At 47.1% G+C, this 16,295-nt stretch overlaps 1 protein-coding gene across 2 annotated transcripts in view; it reads right to left on the bottom strand.

Annotated features, from left to right (window-relative positions):
• The window catches only part of KIF1C (kinesin family member 1C), a 949,797-nt gene that overhangs the window by 290,885 nt on the left and 642,617 nt on the right, over window positions 1–16,295 (bottom strand). For both annotated transcript variants that reach the window (XM_085638138.1, XM_085638139.1), the window contains exon 14: window positions 2,049–2,128. In XM_085638138.1, the coding sequence (XP_085494264.1) occupies window positions 2,049–2,128 (80 nt within the window). The remainder of the gene's footprint in view (window positions 1–2,048; window positions 2,129–16,295) is intronic.

The raw sequence follows: 16,295 nt of genomic DNA on the forward strand, positions 1-16,295 counted from the left end.
GCAATCTGAAGTTCTGAACAAAAACTCATCTCCGACAGCCTGGTAGCCAGGATTGCAGCTACACTGCTTGAATATGTAAAACAATAGTCAAGAGAGTGGACGAGTATCTGTCGCAAATTAATGTCTTTGGGAGAAAGGCACAAATGCTGAAAGAAAGATTAAAGACTTAGGGACATTAAAAATCAAACTCTATAAACTATTAAATTTCATTCAGTAAAACAAAAGATCTGTACGGGAATAGGGTGAATCTGACCACATGGAAATCAGGGGATTTACAGAGGAATCAAGTCATTGTTTTATTTTCATCATTAGGGCTGAGCAGAGTCAATCATTCGACTAGCACTAAAGGATGCAACCCACATCATGCTACAAACAGTGTGACTTGCATTCAGAGCTTGCTGTTGCTGCCTAAAGGTTAGCCAAATAAAGATAACAAGTGTCTTGCCAAAGAATGGAACTTAGCCACAGTCTTTCGATCAGCTGGAATTTCACAGCCCTATGTCTGTTATGTGGAACAGAATAATCAGACAATGACCTACACATAGGCAGAGGCCACTTTACTTCAGATTTAGAAAAGGAGACTTCTATGTGAGTGGAAATCTCTTTCTTTTCAACCAGTCCTGCGTCTCTAGAAATCCCCACAACTGCGTTCTTGAAAGTTCCTTTGTTTGGAGTAACTTCGGGTTTTGAATCACACTCTGCTATCACTCTCTGGATGGACATACTCATGTGATGCTGTGCATTACCGGAAGGACAGAGTATGATCTACCATACCAAAACACCACAATGTGTTTCACGGTGGAGGAAGGAATCCTGTATACTTGCAAAACTCGTTTTTCCATGTGGGTACTTTCATTTAACTTGTAAAGAACTGGATCCCAGAGCTTTATGAAATAGGAGTTTCAAAAAGTATTGTTTCAACGGATGCCTACTTACTGTAAACACTGACAGCAGTTTCTCATTAAATGACATTAAAAGCAAGTCCTTTCATTAGCCCTACAGAAAACTGGGCTAGAGTCAGAGGCATCATAACAAAAAAATACACCGTCTCAGAATTCAGTGCAGTGTCAGTTGGAGACAGACCAGAAAGGATCTTCATCGCTGCTGGCTTATCTACTCTAAATGAGAGCTGCCCCGGTATAGAACGGACATGGCCATATACATTATTATAGCTCAATGAAGCGTAGAATATGACATGCATCTTCTTTATTCTTTCTTTTGAAACAAGCAACAGCCAACACGTTTCGACCTATAACATAGACATGGACATGTTCGTTCGATAGTGGTGCAGCTCTGATCTAGTGTTTGTTTCATCTTCCCTTTGGACAGGGGGTGCTCTTGGACAGGGAGCACCTTTTGGAAGTCTGCACACAAGATGTTTCAAAACTCTGATTTCGTTGGTGATTTGTTGTGATTGGTGCCGCAAGTGTTTGCACTTGGTCCACAGTCCATTGTTTTGTATCTTTGGCTTATCTACTCTCCAGGAAAGTATGCTTCTGAATGGAATGACGTGCTCTATAATGCACAACTGTCCCTAATAGAGGGGGGCAGGTAACCTGGGCACAGAGCACCGGGACGAATAAATTAGCCCACTGAGAAAGAAAAAAAACAATCTGATAATGTTGCCTCAAATAAGCATCATTTAAAAAAAGCCAAATAAATAACCTTGGAAAGAAAAGGTCATGAGCTTGTGTTAATGAATATCACCAAAAAACACAGCAGGCGCAACACCAAAGAACTGGATGAACACAGCTGCACAGAAGGGAAGCCGAACACTTAAAAGTGCACTTGGAAAATGTAGCTAAAGGGAACTCACTAGAGAAGAGCGTTAGCAGCGCAAAGCTTTGTGTTAACTGTAACTAGGAGACATGAAGTGTAAATGATAATGTATTCAGGTGCACGCGGACACACGATTCATGAGGATAGAGCGAACCGACGGTGCTGCTCTGTTTCTTTTCAGCCCATGGGACAGTATTCACCAGAACCTGCTCTAACGCGTCAATGACTCGCACTTTCACTCTGCACACTTCTTCCTTCAGCGCACTTACCTTTCCATTCGAAGTGCTTCTGTTTTGCGAAGCTTTTCTTCCCAGGTTTCATTCAGTTCAGCAATGATTTTTTCTGTTTCCTAGAATATTAAGAGATCAAGCAGTTATAGCTCTCGGTAACTCTCCACTGCAAATTAACCAGAGTTGAAAACATTTCCTAGCAACAGACTGGCAAGTAGAAAGGGTTTACTAGTCAGCAGAGAAAAGAAGTCAGAAGGAAGAAAAAGTTACCTTTCGTGAGAATCTTTCTGGAGGACAATAATTTACCTGCAGATTCTTTACATTTTGAATATCTCCCTGGCTCCAGAAACTTTGCAATAGATCCCAGCACCACTGCTCTGTGTCAGCCAGCCCCGGTCCCTACTCTGGGCGTAATGGCACAAAGCTCACAAGCAGTGCACCTCTCTCGAACGTGGTAGCTTCAGAACTGGAGCGGAGGACTTTACAACAAGGTATTAGGGCATGAATGCCGACACCATGTTTAGTGAACGTGGAGATGGTGCAGCTTTTCATATGTCTGCAAGTGGAACATTGCCCAAGAAAACAACAGTTTGCTGTGGCATAGGAAATTTGGAATGCATTTGACAATTCAGCTGGGGAACCCCACTTTAGAAATGATTTTTACAAGGTGGAGCTGGCCAAATCTACCAAGAGGTGCATTGACTTTCCCAAGGATGCATTATAGTCATTGCAGTACATTAGGGCTCTTAGCATCTAAAAAGTGTAAAACCCTTTCTGCAATTAAGGTTGTCAGAAAAAGCTTGGCAAGTCAACAGTGTGGTTGGCATGGAACAGCAAGGTAACCTCAGGCAGAAAACAAGCATGTGATCTAAGGTTGCCCTGATATTTCTGCAATTGAAACGCGCTCTTCTACCGTTCGGGCTTGTATTTCTCTTACCCTACATAGGGAAGTGATGGCAAAGAGGAAGGCTATTTTCCAAGAAAGGTTGTGCATTGTGCAAGAGTCTTGTTAAAATAATGTTAAAGACACATTACAGGACCGATGGATGTACTTGTAGGATTATTAACTACTAGTATTTTACAAAATGAGTGGTGTTCCCTGTTTTACAGATCCATTTGGAAGCAGAGCTTGTATTTGTTGTGATGTTTGTTGATGTGGTGCTGGTGTGGTGTAATGTTGGATGGTGTGGTACAGAACTCCAGGTAGTGGCCATGGGTGACAATGAATATTACACACGTGTTTGATGTTATTTTCCCATACTCCTGGAGGTATAGCCCCAATCTTCCCCTGACACGAGTCAAGTGTTCGGGGAGTGAGTGGAAGGTCAATGTATGGAGGCAGGGGAGCCCTCACCTTGGGCACCTGTCCTTGCCACGGCTGTTGTCCTAGAAGCCTCTCCTGAAGCACTGCTTGAGTGACCGACCCTTCTGACGAGTTTGCGGAGGCCGGTAAGCAGGCCGTTAGGAGATGACTGGTGACAGCTGCTGCTCACGCCAATTGTTTCCAAACTCCTTGTCCAGCAGACTTCATTTACAAGGCCTTAGCTGTAACAGTGTTCTTGTTTATCTTTCCAAGCAATAAATCCACCTGTGGTCCAAAAACGTGGTGCCCAATCTAAGGGCGCATTCAAGAGGCGCTGCAGAAACGGTGACCTGGATCCTGATACTCCTAGCCAAGCAGAACATCTGGGGAGACTGCAGTAAGTTATTGCACCCTGGGAGGAATAAGCTGCAACTAGTGCAGATCTCATGTTGGCGGTGCAAATGAGATTTCCTTCCTTTGCATTTTGTATGTCTCCAGCGAATGTTTGACAAGCTGTCCCATCTCCTCCCAGTGGGCTCGGTAACCCTTGGAAGTAAGCCCATAGAATGTGCTCTGGGTCTAGGTATCACATGTGTTCTTTCTCAGTTGTTGTGTCGCTCGGTTCCAAAGTTGGTCTTGAATTCGACTTTGAAGTCGCCCTTGGTTCTTAGGAGGGCAGGGTAGACTCTCAAGGTCAAACAGGAGTGTCTCAGCATCGAGGTTCAAGTGTGACTTCTCGAAGCCTTCCTGGCATCGAGGTGGGCTTTCAGGGCCAGGAAGGCTTTGGTGCAGTGAGTGCTGAGGCCTTTCAGAGGCAGTCTAGAGATTGAGGAATGGCTCTCTTGGGTCGTTTCTTGCTTTTGAGCCAGGATCCCATCAAGGGCAAAGCCCAGAGGGAAGATCCTTGAAGTGTGATGCATGTGTGAACCAGTGGTGTCATTTTTGTTATAGCTGCGAGGTTCTTTAGGGCCCCTGGAGAAGATTGCTCTCCAAAGTCAGTCATTAGGAGGGAGTTAGCTTGGACTCCCATCCCCTCGGGTCCACAGAGTACTAGAGAGCTCCTCTCTCAGCATCAGAACGAATGTCTTTCAAGTCTTTGACACTGGACATGGAAGATGGCTCGGAGAGCCCTAGAGCTGCATTCTACTAAGTGCCCACCGCCTGATTCTTTGGTGCTGGACAGTCTTTTTGCCTGACAGGTATAACAGTTTGATTCTTAGTGGTCCCTTGGGAGATAAAGGCTACAGACCCCATGTTGGCCCAGCCACAGCAATTTACTACTGCATTGAGGAGAACATTTAAAGGCAGTCTTCTCCACATCCCTCCAACCCGGAAGTCAGTCTCATATGATCTACCCCAGGGTTTCCGTCTGACGTCGTTGCACGATGGTCCCGGAGCTCTACACTGTATGTCCACAACCAATGGTGGAAAAGAAAAATCTGAGGTGGAGTATATGTCCTAGTGCATTGTGGGATTCAAGGGTGGTGTCACGATTCAGCTCAAACACCTTTACTTGCATGGAAAACATGCGATGCCAGCATCCAACAGTAGCTGTCAGTAGTATGCAGCGCATGTGATCTACAGCATGTTGAAAATACTTTACTAGTTACAGCATCTTATGGGAAAATGTAAATCTCCAGTCGTGTCTGTGGTGCACCTATTACTCAGCTGTGCTTCGGAGTTCAGTTCATTTCTGAACTTACTACTAAATAAGTGCCATGTTCAGATAAAAATTGTTCAAACGGATGTTGAGGGTGAAACCTGTTCTGATGGAATGATGGTGCCATCCGAACAGGCAATCTATTTCCCAATGGCTTTAGTGTATTTGGCTTCATGATCAGTGAGTGAATAAGATGTTCAAGGGTAAGCCCAAGACTCCCTCTTCACAGTATGAAGAGGCCACTGCTGCTAGTACATGCTTGCAGTGTAGTGACGCGGCATCTCATCCATACTCGTACACATCATTACTGGTGGGATTCAGAGGCTGCAGCAGCTGCACACGAGTCAAGTTGCTTTCACTCTTCACAGTATGAAGAGGCCACTGCTGCTAGTACATGCTTGCAGTGTAGTGGCGTGGCATTTCACAGTATGAAGAGGCCACTGCTGCTAGTACATGCATGCAGTGTAGTGGCGTGGCATTTCACAGTATGAAGAGGCCACTGCTGCTAGTACATGCTTGCAGTGTAGTGGCGTGACATTTCACAGCATGAAGAGGCCACTGCTGCTAGTACATGCTTGCAGTGTAGTGGCGTGGCATTTCACAGTATGAAGAGGCCACTGCTGCTAGTACATGCAAGCAGTGTAGTGGCGTGGCATTTCACAGTATGAAGAGGCCACTGCTGCTAGTACATGCTTGCAGTGTAGTGGCGTGGCATTTCACAGTATGAAGAGGCCACTGCTGCTAGTACATGCAAGCAGTGTAGTGGCGTGGCATTTCACAGTATGAAGAGGCCACTGCTGCTAGTACATGCAAGCAGTGTAGTGGCGTGGCATTTCACAGTATGAAGAGGCCACTGCTGGTAGTACATGCTTGCAGTGCAGTGGCGTGGCATTTCACAGTATGAAGAGGCCACTGCTGCTAGTACATGCTTGCAGTGTAGTGCCGTGGCATTTCACAGTATGAAGAGGCCACTGCTGCTAGTACATGCTTGCAGTGCAGTGGCGTGGCATTTCACAGTATGAAGAGGCCACTGCTGCTGGTACATGCAAGCAGTGTAGTGGCATGGCATTTCACAGTATGAAGAGGCCACTGCTGCTAGTACATGCAAGCAGTGTAGTGGCGTGGCATTTCACAGTATGAAGAGGCCACTGCTGCTAGTACATGCTTGCAGTGCAGTGGCGTGGCATTTCACAGTATGAAGAGGCCACTGCTGCTAGTACATGCTTGGAGTGTAGTGCCGTGGCATTTCACAGTATGAAGAGGCCACTGCTGCTAGTACATGCTTGCAGTGTAGTGGCGTGGCATTTCACAGTATGAAGAGGCCACTGCTGCTCGTACATGCTTGCAGTGCAGTGGCGTGGCATTTCACAGTATGAAGAGGCCACTGCTGCTAGTACATGCTTGCAGTGTAGTGGCGTGGCATTTCACAGTATGAAGAGGCCACTGCTGCTAGTACATGCTTGCAGTGTAGTGGCGTGGCATTTCACAGTATGAAGAGGCCACTGCTGCTCGTACATGCTTTCAGTGTAGTGGCGTGGCATTTCACAGTATGAAGAGGCCACTGCTGCTCGTACATGCTTGCAGTGTAGTGACGTGGCATTTCACAGTATGAAGAGGCCACTGCTGCTAGTACATGCTAGCAGTGTAGTGGCGTGGCATTTCACAGTATGAAGAGGCCACTGCTGCTCGTACATGCTTGCAGTGCATTGGCGTGGCATTTCACAGTATGAAGAGGCCACTGCTGCTAGTACATGCTTGCAGTGTAGTGGCGTGGCATTTCACAGTATGAAGAGGCCACTGCTGCTCGTACATGCTTGCAGTGTAGTGGCGTGGCATTTCACAGTATGAAGAGGCCACTGCTGCTAGTACATGCAAGCAGTGTAGGGCCGTGGCATTTCATCCATACTCTTACACATCATTCCTGCTGGGATTCAGAGCTGCAGCAGGTGCACACGAGTCAAGTTGCTTATCATTTGCTCAGCTCTTTGTTTTTAGATTGCTGCTCTCTCTGTGGGGATGATCTTGCTATTCTGTTCTTGTGTTTGACAATTAATGAAGAGCCTAAGATGTTAGAGAAATATTATTTATTTGTAATTCTAGTTCTTGATCGAAGTAATCTTCTTTAAAGTAATACAAATCTCGCCATTATCCTGGGTGAATTATCTAAATGAATGAGGAGTCTTCACCTGGCAGGGCCGGGAAACAGGCCAGGCAAGACTTCCAGTGGTTTGTGGAAGTAGGCCCTCTTTGGATCTAACCAGTATGAATATGCAGTATCCAAAGTCTTTTTCCAGACAGAGACAAAGGGCTCAAGAAAGAGAAGGCAGAGGTGAGAGGTACCAGCCTGGGGCATCAGGTGAATGTAAGACCAAGCCCTTTGTGTATCCCCCCAAGGTTGGGCTGCAGCCCAACCCAACTTTATGGGAAATGGAAAGAGGACTGCAAATCCTAAGGTCTGGAGATGGTCAAGGGTTTCTTAAGAGGATTTGTGGCCCAAACATTTCAGACAAACCCTCCAAGAGAGATTCAGAGGGGGAACTATCAGTGGACTAAGAAGTTAAAAAATTGTGCGCAAAAGGAGAAATTGTAAAGGTGACAAATGGTTTAAAAGGTTTTGTAAGCAATATTTTTATGGTGAAAAAGGAGGACAAGAGGATGCATTCTGAAATAAATCTCAGGGAGTTAAAAAACCGGGTGCAATATCACTATTTCAAAATGGATGGGATGTTTTGCAGACTAACCACTGGATGACAAGTTTAGATGCCCACTTGCCGATTCCAATTTCAGTACAGTGTCAGGATTTTGTGCAGCTCTGGTCAGGAAACAAACTTTGGAGATTCATATATCAGCCTGTCATCAGATTGTTGGTGTTTCACCAAGGCTATGTACCCTGTAGTTACTTGGTTGCAGGCAAGAGGTGTACAACTAATATATCTGGATCATAGTTTATAAATCAGGAGACGCTAGTAGAACAAGCGAGGATGGCCGTGGTTTTCTGGAAAGCCTGGGACATGTGGTAAACAAGGAGGAATCCAGCTGATTCAGAGTCAGGAGATCCAGTTTGTGGGTTTCATTATACACACAAAAAGAGAGCAGAGTTAAGATTGCCACTCGAAAAAATGAAGACGTTAGGAAGAGAGATTAGCAGGGCATTAGACCAGGACAGGGTGTCTTTGAGAATATTGGCAAGAGAGGACTGCTATCAACCATTCAGGCTACCTTTCTGGGACCGCTTCATTATCAAGTGTTGCAGAGACTGAAAACACGGCAGCTGAGGAATGGAATGAGGTATTTGGAGAGGGCCATATTGAGTCAGGAGGCAAGGGAGTAATGACACTGGCTGGTGGATGAGGAATGGGAAGGCATGGAATGTAAGGGGAGATTTTGGGGAGCAACCGGAGAAAGAATCAGATGAGAGTATAAATGGCTAAGAAGCAAGATGTGGTCGCTTATCTGTGGGTAGCCAGTGGGCTGGCAAGTAGAGGAGATTGTGAATTAATTGCTTGGGGCTGTTGGCAGGGTCATTTGCAGTATGTTGCTTCACAGAGGATAAGATGAAATGTGTAATGCTGAAAACGGACAATATCTCCACATTTCAGTATGCATACAGGACGGGAGGACGGCAATCAAAAGGTCTGGTGGTGGTGAAAGTGTGAGTATTGCCTTAGAGAAGGTATCACAGTAGTGGCAGAGCACATTCCAGGCTTAAACAATGGAACAGAGGACTGCTTTCCCCAGTATGTTGATGATTCCACTGACTGGAAGTTACAAGAGATAAACCTGAGTAATCAAGAAGAGTGGAGCTCATTCAGAATAGATTTGGTGCGAAGACTGAGCTCCCAATGTTTTTCAATTGGAAACCAGATTCTGAGGCATGCAGGGTAGATGCGTTTTTACAGTATTGAAGAGCACTGGTTCCTTAGACATTTCCACCCTTTGCAATATTTGCCAGGGTTCTGGTCCAAGAAACTTGCTGTCAAGAGACAGTTGTCGTGGCACCACCAGCTGTCAGTTTTGAGGGCTTAGGCATGGTAGCCGATTATGGTGGAGAGGCCAATATTGGCTCCTTGTCAAACCAGATCATTTGTCAAACATCCTTTGGATATTCTTAATGTGATTTTGAATGATAACTTTATGAGAAAATGAAGTGTGATAGGGTGCGGTTGGGCAACCTCACAGTGTAATACACTCCCCAACCACTTCCGGGCCAGTAGGTTTCATTTGTGAAACCTTTAGCTCAACCCTGGGTAGCTGTGTCTCTGAGCAGCAGGGCTTACACAAAGGAGCAAGTGTTACGCATTTAAACAGCACCGAAACAACTGAAGAAGAAATACACGAGACACTCAAGAAATCAGACACCAATTCATAAAACTCAACCACGAAGAAGCATTGGCAAAGTCAACGTATTTGACACTTTGAAATGGTTTCAAGAAAAACTTTGGGAAATATCAATGTAGTTACTTTGTGTTACTTCATGCGACCAAGTCTGGCAGGAAGACATTCAGGTGTCAGCTCGGAGGAAGAAGCAGTGTTCAGTAAGCTCCAGGCTTTTTCATCCCTTTGCTATAGGTTCCTATGGAAGAGACAGAATGCTGAAGATGCTCAAGGATGCTGCAGGTGCAAAAAGGATGACAGGGCCTTCCTACGGCTAGTCCTCGGTCCACAACCTTGGTGAGGCGTTCCTGGCTGCAGGGCTCAACGTCCCTTGAAGTCCTCTTGGATCTGGCAGAAATCCAGTTGCCACTGGGCTACCAGTCGCCCAGTATCGCGGTCAACGTGGAATCCCTTCTTGAACAATAACTTATCTTCAGTGCGGCAAAGCTGCCTGGGGTCCTGGTCTCTGGTGCTGCACGGCAGCAAGTGGCGACGATGTGAAGATCTGGGCTACCAACTTCCCCAGCAGGCTTCTTCAGCTGTTGCGGCCCTGAGCAGCTAACAGGAGGTCAGCCAACTGACCCTTGGACTCTCTTGATTTGGCTGGGCTCCGGAGACGACTTCTCAATGAGCAGGACACAGCAGGCTCAGTCCAGTCTCCTTTGCTAGCCACCAGGTTTAAGCAGGAGCAGTCAAAGCTGGTGCAAACTCTCTTTACCAGTTCCACAGTGAAGCAGGGCATTCCTCCTTCAGTCCTCTTCCCCAATCCATCGAGATATGAGTTCTGGGGGGCATGGGTGCCCTTTTTAGGTCTCGCCTGGTTATCGCGTAAGCGATCGTTCAGCGAGACTCTAGTAAGGGGCTCCCAAAAGTGCTCCCAAAAGTGGATTGCATGGCGAGCACGCGCACAATCACGTGCATCGTGCCGCCATGCAATCCGTTTGGCATCGTACTTCAAAGGGTCCGCTCCCCCGCCTGGAATGCGCTCCCCCGCCCCCGCCAAGCACACGCGCCACGCTCCGCCGGGCTTGTCTTGTTTTTCTTGTTTTACTCTTTGCTTTCTCCTCAGTCTATGTTCAGCTTTTGTCTGTCTCTGCGCTCCTTCTCATCTGCAGTTTCAGCTCTTTCAGTTTTCTCTGTACGTCCTCCTTTTCTTACACGTGCATCTTATATGCTTTGCTGTGTTATTTCTGTGTTTCATTCACTCCCTCTATTTCCCTATCTAGCTTCCTTAATGTCGGCATCCTTTGCTCTCCCTAATTCTTTCGGACATACGTCGCTCTTTCCGCTCTGCAGTTTTTTGCGCTAAGAATTTTCACCCGCCTGCCGCCCCGGTAGAGTCCGCTCTTCATCATTTCTACCTTCTGCCCCTGCTCATCAGCAGTCGGATTTCCCTCGCTGCTCCCTTGCTTCTCGTACTATTCCGGCGTTTCCACGGTCGCCATTTTCCTCTGCCTTTCCTCGGTTTACACCAGTTTGGCTCACACTGTTTACACCGTAATTGTAAAACTGCACGGAGCTCCCTTTCGTCTCTGTGGCCTTCGTGATTGTAAATGCTGCAGGGAGCTCCCTTTGGTCTGTGTGGCCTGTGTCACTGTAAATGCTGCAGGGAGCTCCCTTTGGTCTGCGTGGCCTTTGTTATTGTAAATGCTGCAGGGAGCTCCCTTTCATCTGTGCTTGTGTTCTTGTAAATGTTGTAGGGAGCTCTCTCTCGCTCCTGCACGAGTGTATTGTAAATGCTGCAGTTAGCTACCTTTCGTCTGTGTGGCCTTTGTGATTGTATATGCTGCATGGGGCTCCCTCTCGCCCATGTGGCCCCTGTGATTTTAAATGCTGCAGGGAGCTCCTTTTCGTCTGTGTGGCCTCCATAATTGTAAATGCTGCACGGAGTTCCATTTCGCCTGCACGGCCTCCGTGAATTCAAATGCTACAGGGAGAGATCCCTTTCACCTGTGCGGCCTCCGTTGTTGTAAATGCTGCAGGGAGCTTAATTTCGCCTGTGCGGCCTCCGTAATTGTATATGCTGCAGGGAGCTCTCTTTCGCCTGTGCGGCCTCCGTAATTGTGGCCTCCGTAATTGTAAATGCTGCAGGGAGCTCCCTTTCGCCGGTGCGGCCTCCGTGATTGCAAATGCTGCAGGGAGATCCCTTTCACCTGTGCGGCCTCCGTTGTTGTAAATGCTGCAGGGAGCTTAATTTCGCCTGTGCGGCCTCCGTAATTGTATATGCTGCAGGGAGCTCTCTTTCGCCTGTGCGACCTCCGTAATTGTGGCCTCCGTAATTGTAAATGCTGCAGGGAGCTCCCTTTCGCCGGTGCGGCCTCCGTGATTGCAAATGCTGCAGGGAGCTCCCTTTCGCCGGTGCGGCCTCCGTTATTGTAAATGCTGCAGGGAGCTCCCTCTCAACTCTGTTGTGGTGAATGCTGCATTGACCTCCCTCACACCAACTGTAATGGGCTCCCTCTTGCTTGTGTCTGCATGACGTTTAATTATACGCTCTGAACTCACCGTGGAACCTTGGACAAGAGTCTACTGTCCAAATTTGGGGTGGCCACTGTTTGATCGCTTTTCTTAAAACCTCAAATGCCATCTTTTCTGATTCATGGTTATGTTTTTTCAGAATCACTCTGCAAAACAGACATCTCATCATATGATCTGGCAGCGAGTGTAACTCGGTGCATCTCTGTGCAGCTCTCGCGAGCCCAGCCAGATGTTTCCCTGCTGAGGTCACGTCCTGGCCACATCACCAGCAAGCATCGTGGCAGTCTTCCTTGGCACCTCTGGCGCCCTGCTGCACCACACCTCTGGCCAAGCTGCCAGGGCTTACTAGGCGGGTGCCACTTCTTTTTGCCCCCTCTGCCCTCCAGCACTGTGCACTACCAGCAGTCTGGATTTCAGTGCCCCCTTGCAATATGCGGTTCTTTTTATTTCATCACTTGTTGCATAAATATTTCCACATCTCGTATAACTCGGCTGGGGGCGGGGGGAGCTTGGGGGTATTGGCCTCATAGACCCTAAACTACAACCCTGTCAGCTCATACAGTGCCACAGACAGGAAGTCTTCAGGGTGAACATGGAGCTTTAAGGGCTCTGCTTTGACGTAACAAAACAGGGGGTTCTGAGAGTTGTAGGCTTCATTGACAAGGTAACTAATTTATCTCCAAATACCAGTTTGCGGTAGTGTGTAACAGGCAAGTCCATAAACAAGAAACATGGCGTCCCAGTGACACGGAGCCAGGTTTTGACGCCAGCTGGTTCAGCGCTCCTGTGCTCTGCAGCTAGGTCTGGGCAATACAAATTCCACCACAAACATGCATACTTACGTACCTCACACACACTCCACTCTGGATAGTGAAAGCTGGCTCTCTCATAAGCAGTGGTGTGGTTTAAAAGCCTGGCACTGAAGTCAGTATACACAAGGGAGCCATTTTTAGCACTGGGTACTACAGACATACTCTGCAAACAGATTATATGTGATATCCCTTGTGCCACCAGGAAGCATAGGTTATTGAATTACACTCAATGAGATTACTCGAACAAGACACACTGCAACCTTTTCATCCCCACCAACCACGCGCACGAGCCTTGGCTTCCAACAAAGGGTCCCATTATAAGTACCCTGGATCTGGTGGTGGTATTCAGCATCCCCTACTACCAATACCGGAGGAGCCAGTAAATCCGAGGGGTGGAATTACCGGGACTAAAGGTGGAATCCACTGGTAAAATAAGAATTACCAGATGAATCTGTAATTCTGGGTCAGATATCGGCTGGTCGAAACAAAACCTATCTGCACACCCGAGTTTTTCACAGGTCTTTAACATACCATTTACATGCCTTTGTGAACTGGTTAATGAGGCTTGGTGTATTTTTACTGGTTCCGGTACCCCCTGGGTCCCTGTAGAAGGCCTACTGGCCAGGGTGGAAAACACAAGGGAAAACTCGCCACGAGTCTTAAGGGTTTCATTGGTTCTTTTATTTGGTCTCTTTTTCTATGTGGTAATCTAGAAGTCTGTTTTATCAGTCTCACAGAGTCCAAATAACATAAAATAGAAAACAAAACAAGAGAGGAAGAATAGAAACACAACTGGCATGAAATTTTGCGCTGGAGTCTGACAGACCTACCAGAGGCGTCTTTGACTTTCTGCTGGCGATTGGAATGGCCAGTTTTTTTTTTTTATTGTGTGCATAGAATCGATATCCCACTATACCTTTATTGTTAGGTCTATCTTGACAGTGCATCAGTCCATAAGACCTATGGTTAACAATTCTCTACCATATACATAGAGGGGTCTTTGTCTCTGCCCCACAGAAGTACGGTTAGGACTGTTCAGTGGATCATTTCGCCTCCTATGGGGTGCTTAGACTGCAGTGCAGAAGGGACTATTCTGCATCTTAAAGGGAAATGTAATCTTCAGACATTAAACTGTTTATCTCATACATTCGTTGACACGAAAAGCAATTGTTGCATTCTTTGTATTTTCACTGTAGCATTCATGGGCTCCAAATGCAAGTCAGGCCTATTGGCTTTGTCAATGCTCATTAACAAAATAAAAGTACCTCACTCATTTGCCTTTGTTGCAGATGTTTACAGAAGACTAGTGCAATGATGACTCTGGATGAATATTGTGCACAAACTGTACTGTTGGATGGTCAGTCACAATGTCACTTTTCACTGGTCCAAAGGAGCAGAATTATCTAATCGAGACCACTGAAAACATGCGTGAAACAACCGTAGCATGAACATAAGAGACAATCCGCAGTGTTGTATCAGATGTGGCAGAATGGCAGACCGTGTGAAAATCAATGTTCTGACATATATGTTCGGTTCGGTGTCGGTTTTGTAATGTCTAATTTCCCAGCCCTGGAAGATTTTCAAGTAAGGTTTCATCCCAGTGACTCTCTGTCGGCTTTGCTTTCTGCAACAAATGCAGCCCTTTCCCCACTGGTTTAACGATAGAGACTTTGGCGCAGCAGAGGAAGATACCATTTATCAAAGATCACAGGGAGAGGGGAAACTAAAGATCAAGAGACTTGGACAAATGGGTGGCTGCAAGTAGAGGAAGCAGAGAAAAACAACTGAAAGAAGAGAGCAGGAAAGATGAAAGCAACCTATACAGGCACATCAAAGACAGCAAGGCCGGACAAGGGCAGTGGCTGTGGTGACTGCCAACTTTGTCCGACATGCCCTGCGGCAAACACAGAACACAAGTCGGACTCCAGGCCTGCCACAGCCCACTGGAATGATACAGAGGGTCTCGTGACAGTTCCCATGGCTTTACACCGCCCAAGGTAGTAACTCCACACTCCTTTTATAGGTGCAATGATAGATATCACACAACTGATAGTCCCCGCTTCCCAACCACACACACAACTACAACCACATACACAACCACACACCCAACCACCCACACACACACACACACACACCCAGCCACACAAAAACAACCACAAGCACACACACAACCACAAGCACACACACAACCACAACACACACAACCACAACCACACACACAACCGCGCACACAACCGCGCACACACACACACAACAACCACACACAACCACATACAACCACACACACAACCACATACACAACCACACCGTCAGTGCACGTTTTCACCAGGCACAGATACCATCAGTCAGTGTGTGCTTTCACCGGGCACAACCACCAGCCGTCAGTGCACGCTTTCACCAGGCACACACCACCAGACGTCAGTGCACGCTTTCACCAGGCACACACCACCATACGTCAGTGCACGCTTTCACCAGGCACACACACCACCAGCCATCAGTGCACAGTTTCTACAGGCACAAACACCACCAGACATCAGTGCACGCTTCCACCAGGCACACACCACCGGATGTCAGTGCACGCTTTCACCAGGCACACACATACCACCAGCCGTCTGTGCACGCTTTCACCAGGCACACACACACCACCAGCCGTCAGTGCACACTTTCACCAGGCACACACACACCACCAGCCGTCAGTGCACGCTTTCACCAGGCACACACACAGCACCAGCCGTCTGTGCACACTTTCACCAGGCATACACACACCACCAGCCGTCAGTGCACGCTTTCACCAGGCACACACACACCACCAGCCGTCAGTGCACGCTTTCACCAGGCACACACCACCAGCCGTCAGTGCACGCTTTCACCAGGCACACACCACCAGCCGTCAGTGCACGCTTTCACCAGGCACTCAAACCACCAGCCGTCAGTGCACGCTTCCACCAGGCACACACACCACCAGCCGGCAGTGCACACTTCCACCAGGCACACACACCACCAGCCATCAGTGCACAATTTCTACAGGCACACACACCACCAGCCATCAGTGCACACATCAATTGTTAACGCATCCACAATTAACTATTGTAGCAATCGCAGTATGGTGCACTTTACTTTTAAACATATTCATCTAAAGCGCAGCATGCCACCATTGCTACAAAAATAAATGCACATTTTTTTGGCCTACAATTTATAGACTTTTATTGCAATTGGTGTTGCAATATTTAGCAATGCCAATAGCTCAAACTTAATTAATGCGAGACCTATTGCATTGCAAATGCTTGTTTACTGTAGCTCTGCTTTTGTTGAACACTCCCAGAAATTTGCCTATCTCTGGCCACTTAAAATCTCAGCACATCCTCTTTAAGTACTAGCTGTTTACTTTCCATGCTTTTCATCACTAAGGTTCTGCCTATCTGGGGGATGGAAGTCAGGCCCCTCAAGGTCTTTTCGCTCCATAATCAGTTGTTACTTGAGATTCCTACTGTACGTCATGCACTTTGGGAGGGGGAGGTTGAGATTGAGGTCAGTCTTTTTCTTACCTGACCCCTAAAGTCTGCAATGATTTTCTATTGAACATTCGTGCCCCTCTCCGATGAACTCTCTTTTTAAAAATGGTTGAAAACTTGGCTTTTCCAGTCTTGTTAATCCATTTG

This window comes from Triturus cristatus, chromosome 12 (genome assembly GCF_964204655.1).
Source record: "Triturus cristatus chromosome 12, aTriCri1.1, whole genome shotgun sequence".
Lineage (NCBI taxonomy): Eukaryota > Metazoa > Chordata > Amphibia > Caudata > Salamandridae > Triturus > Triturus cristatus.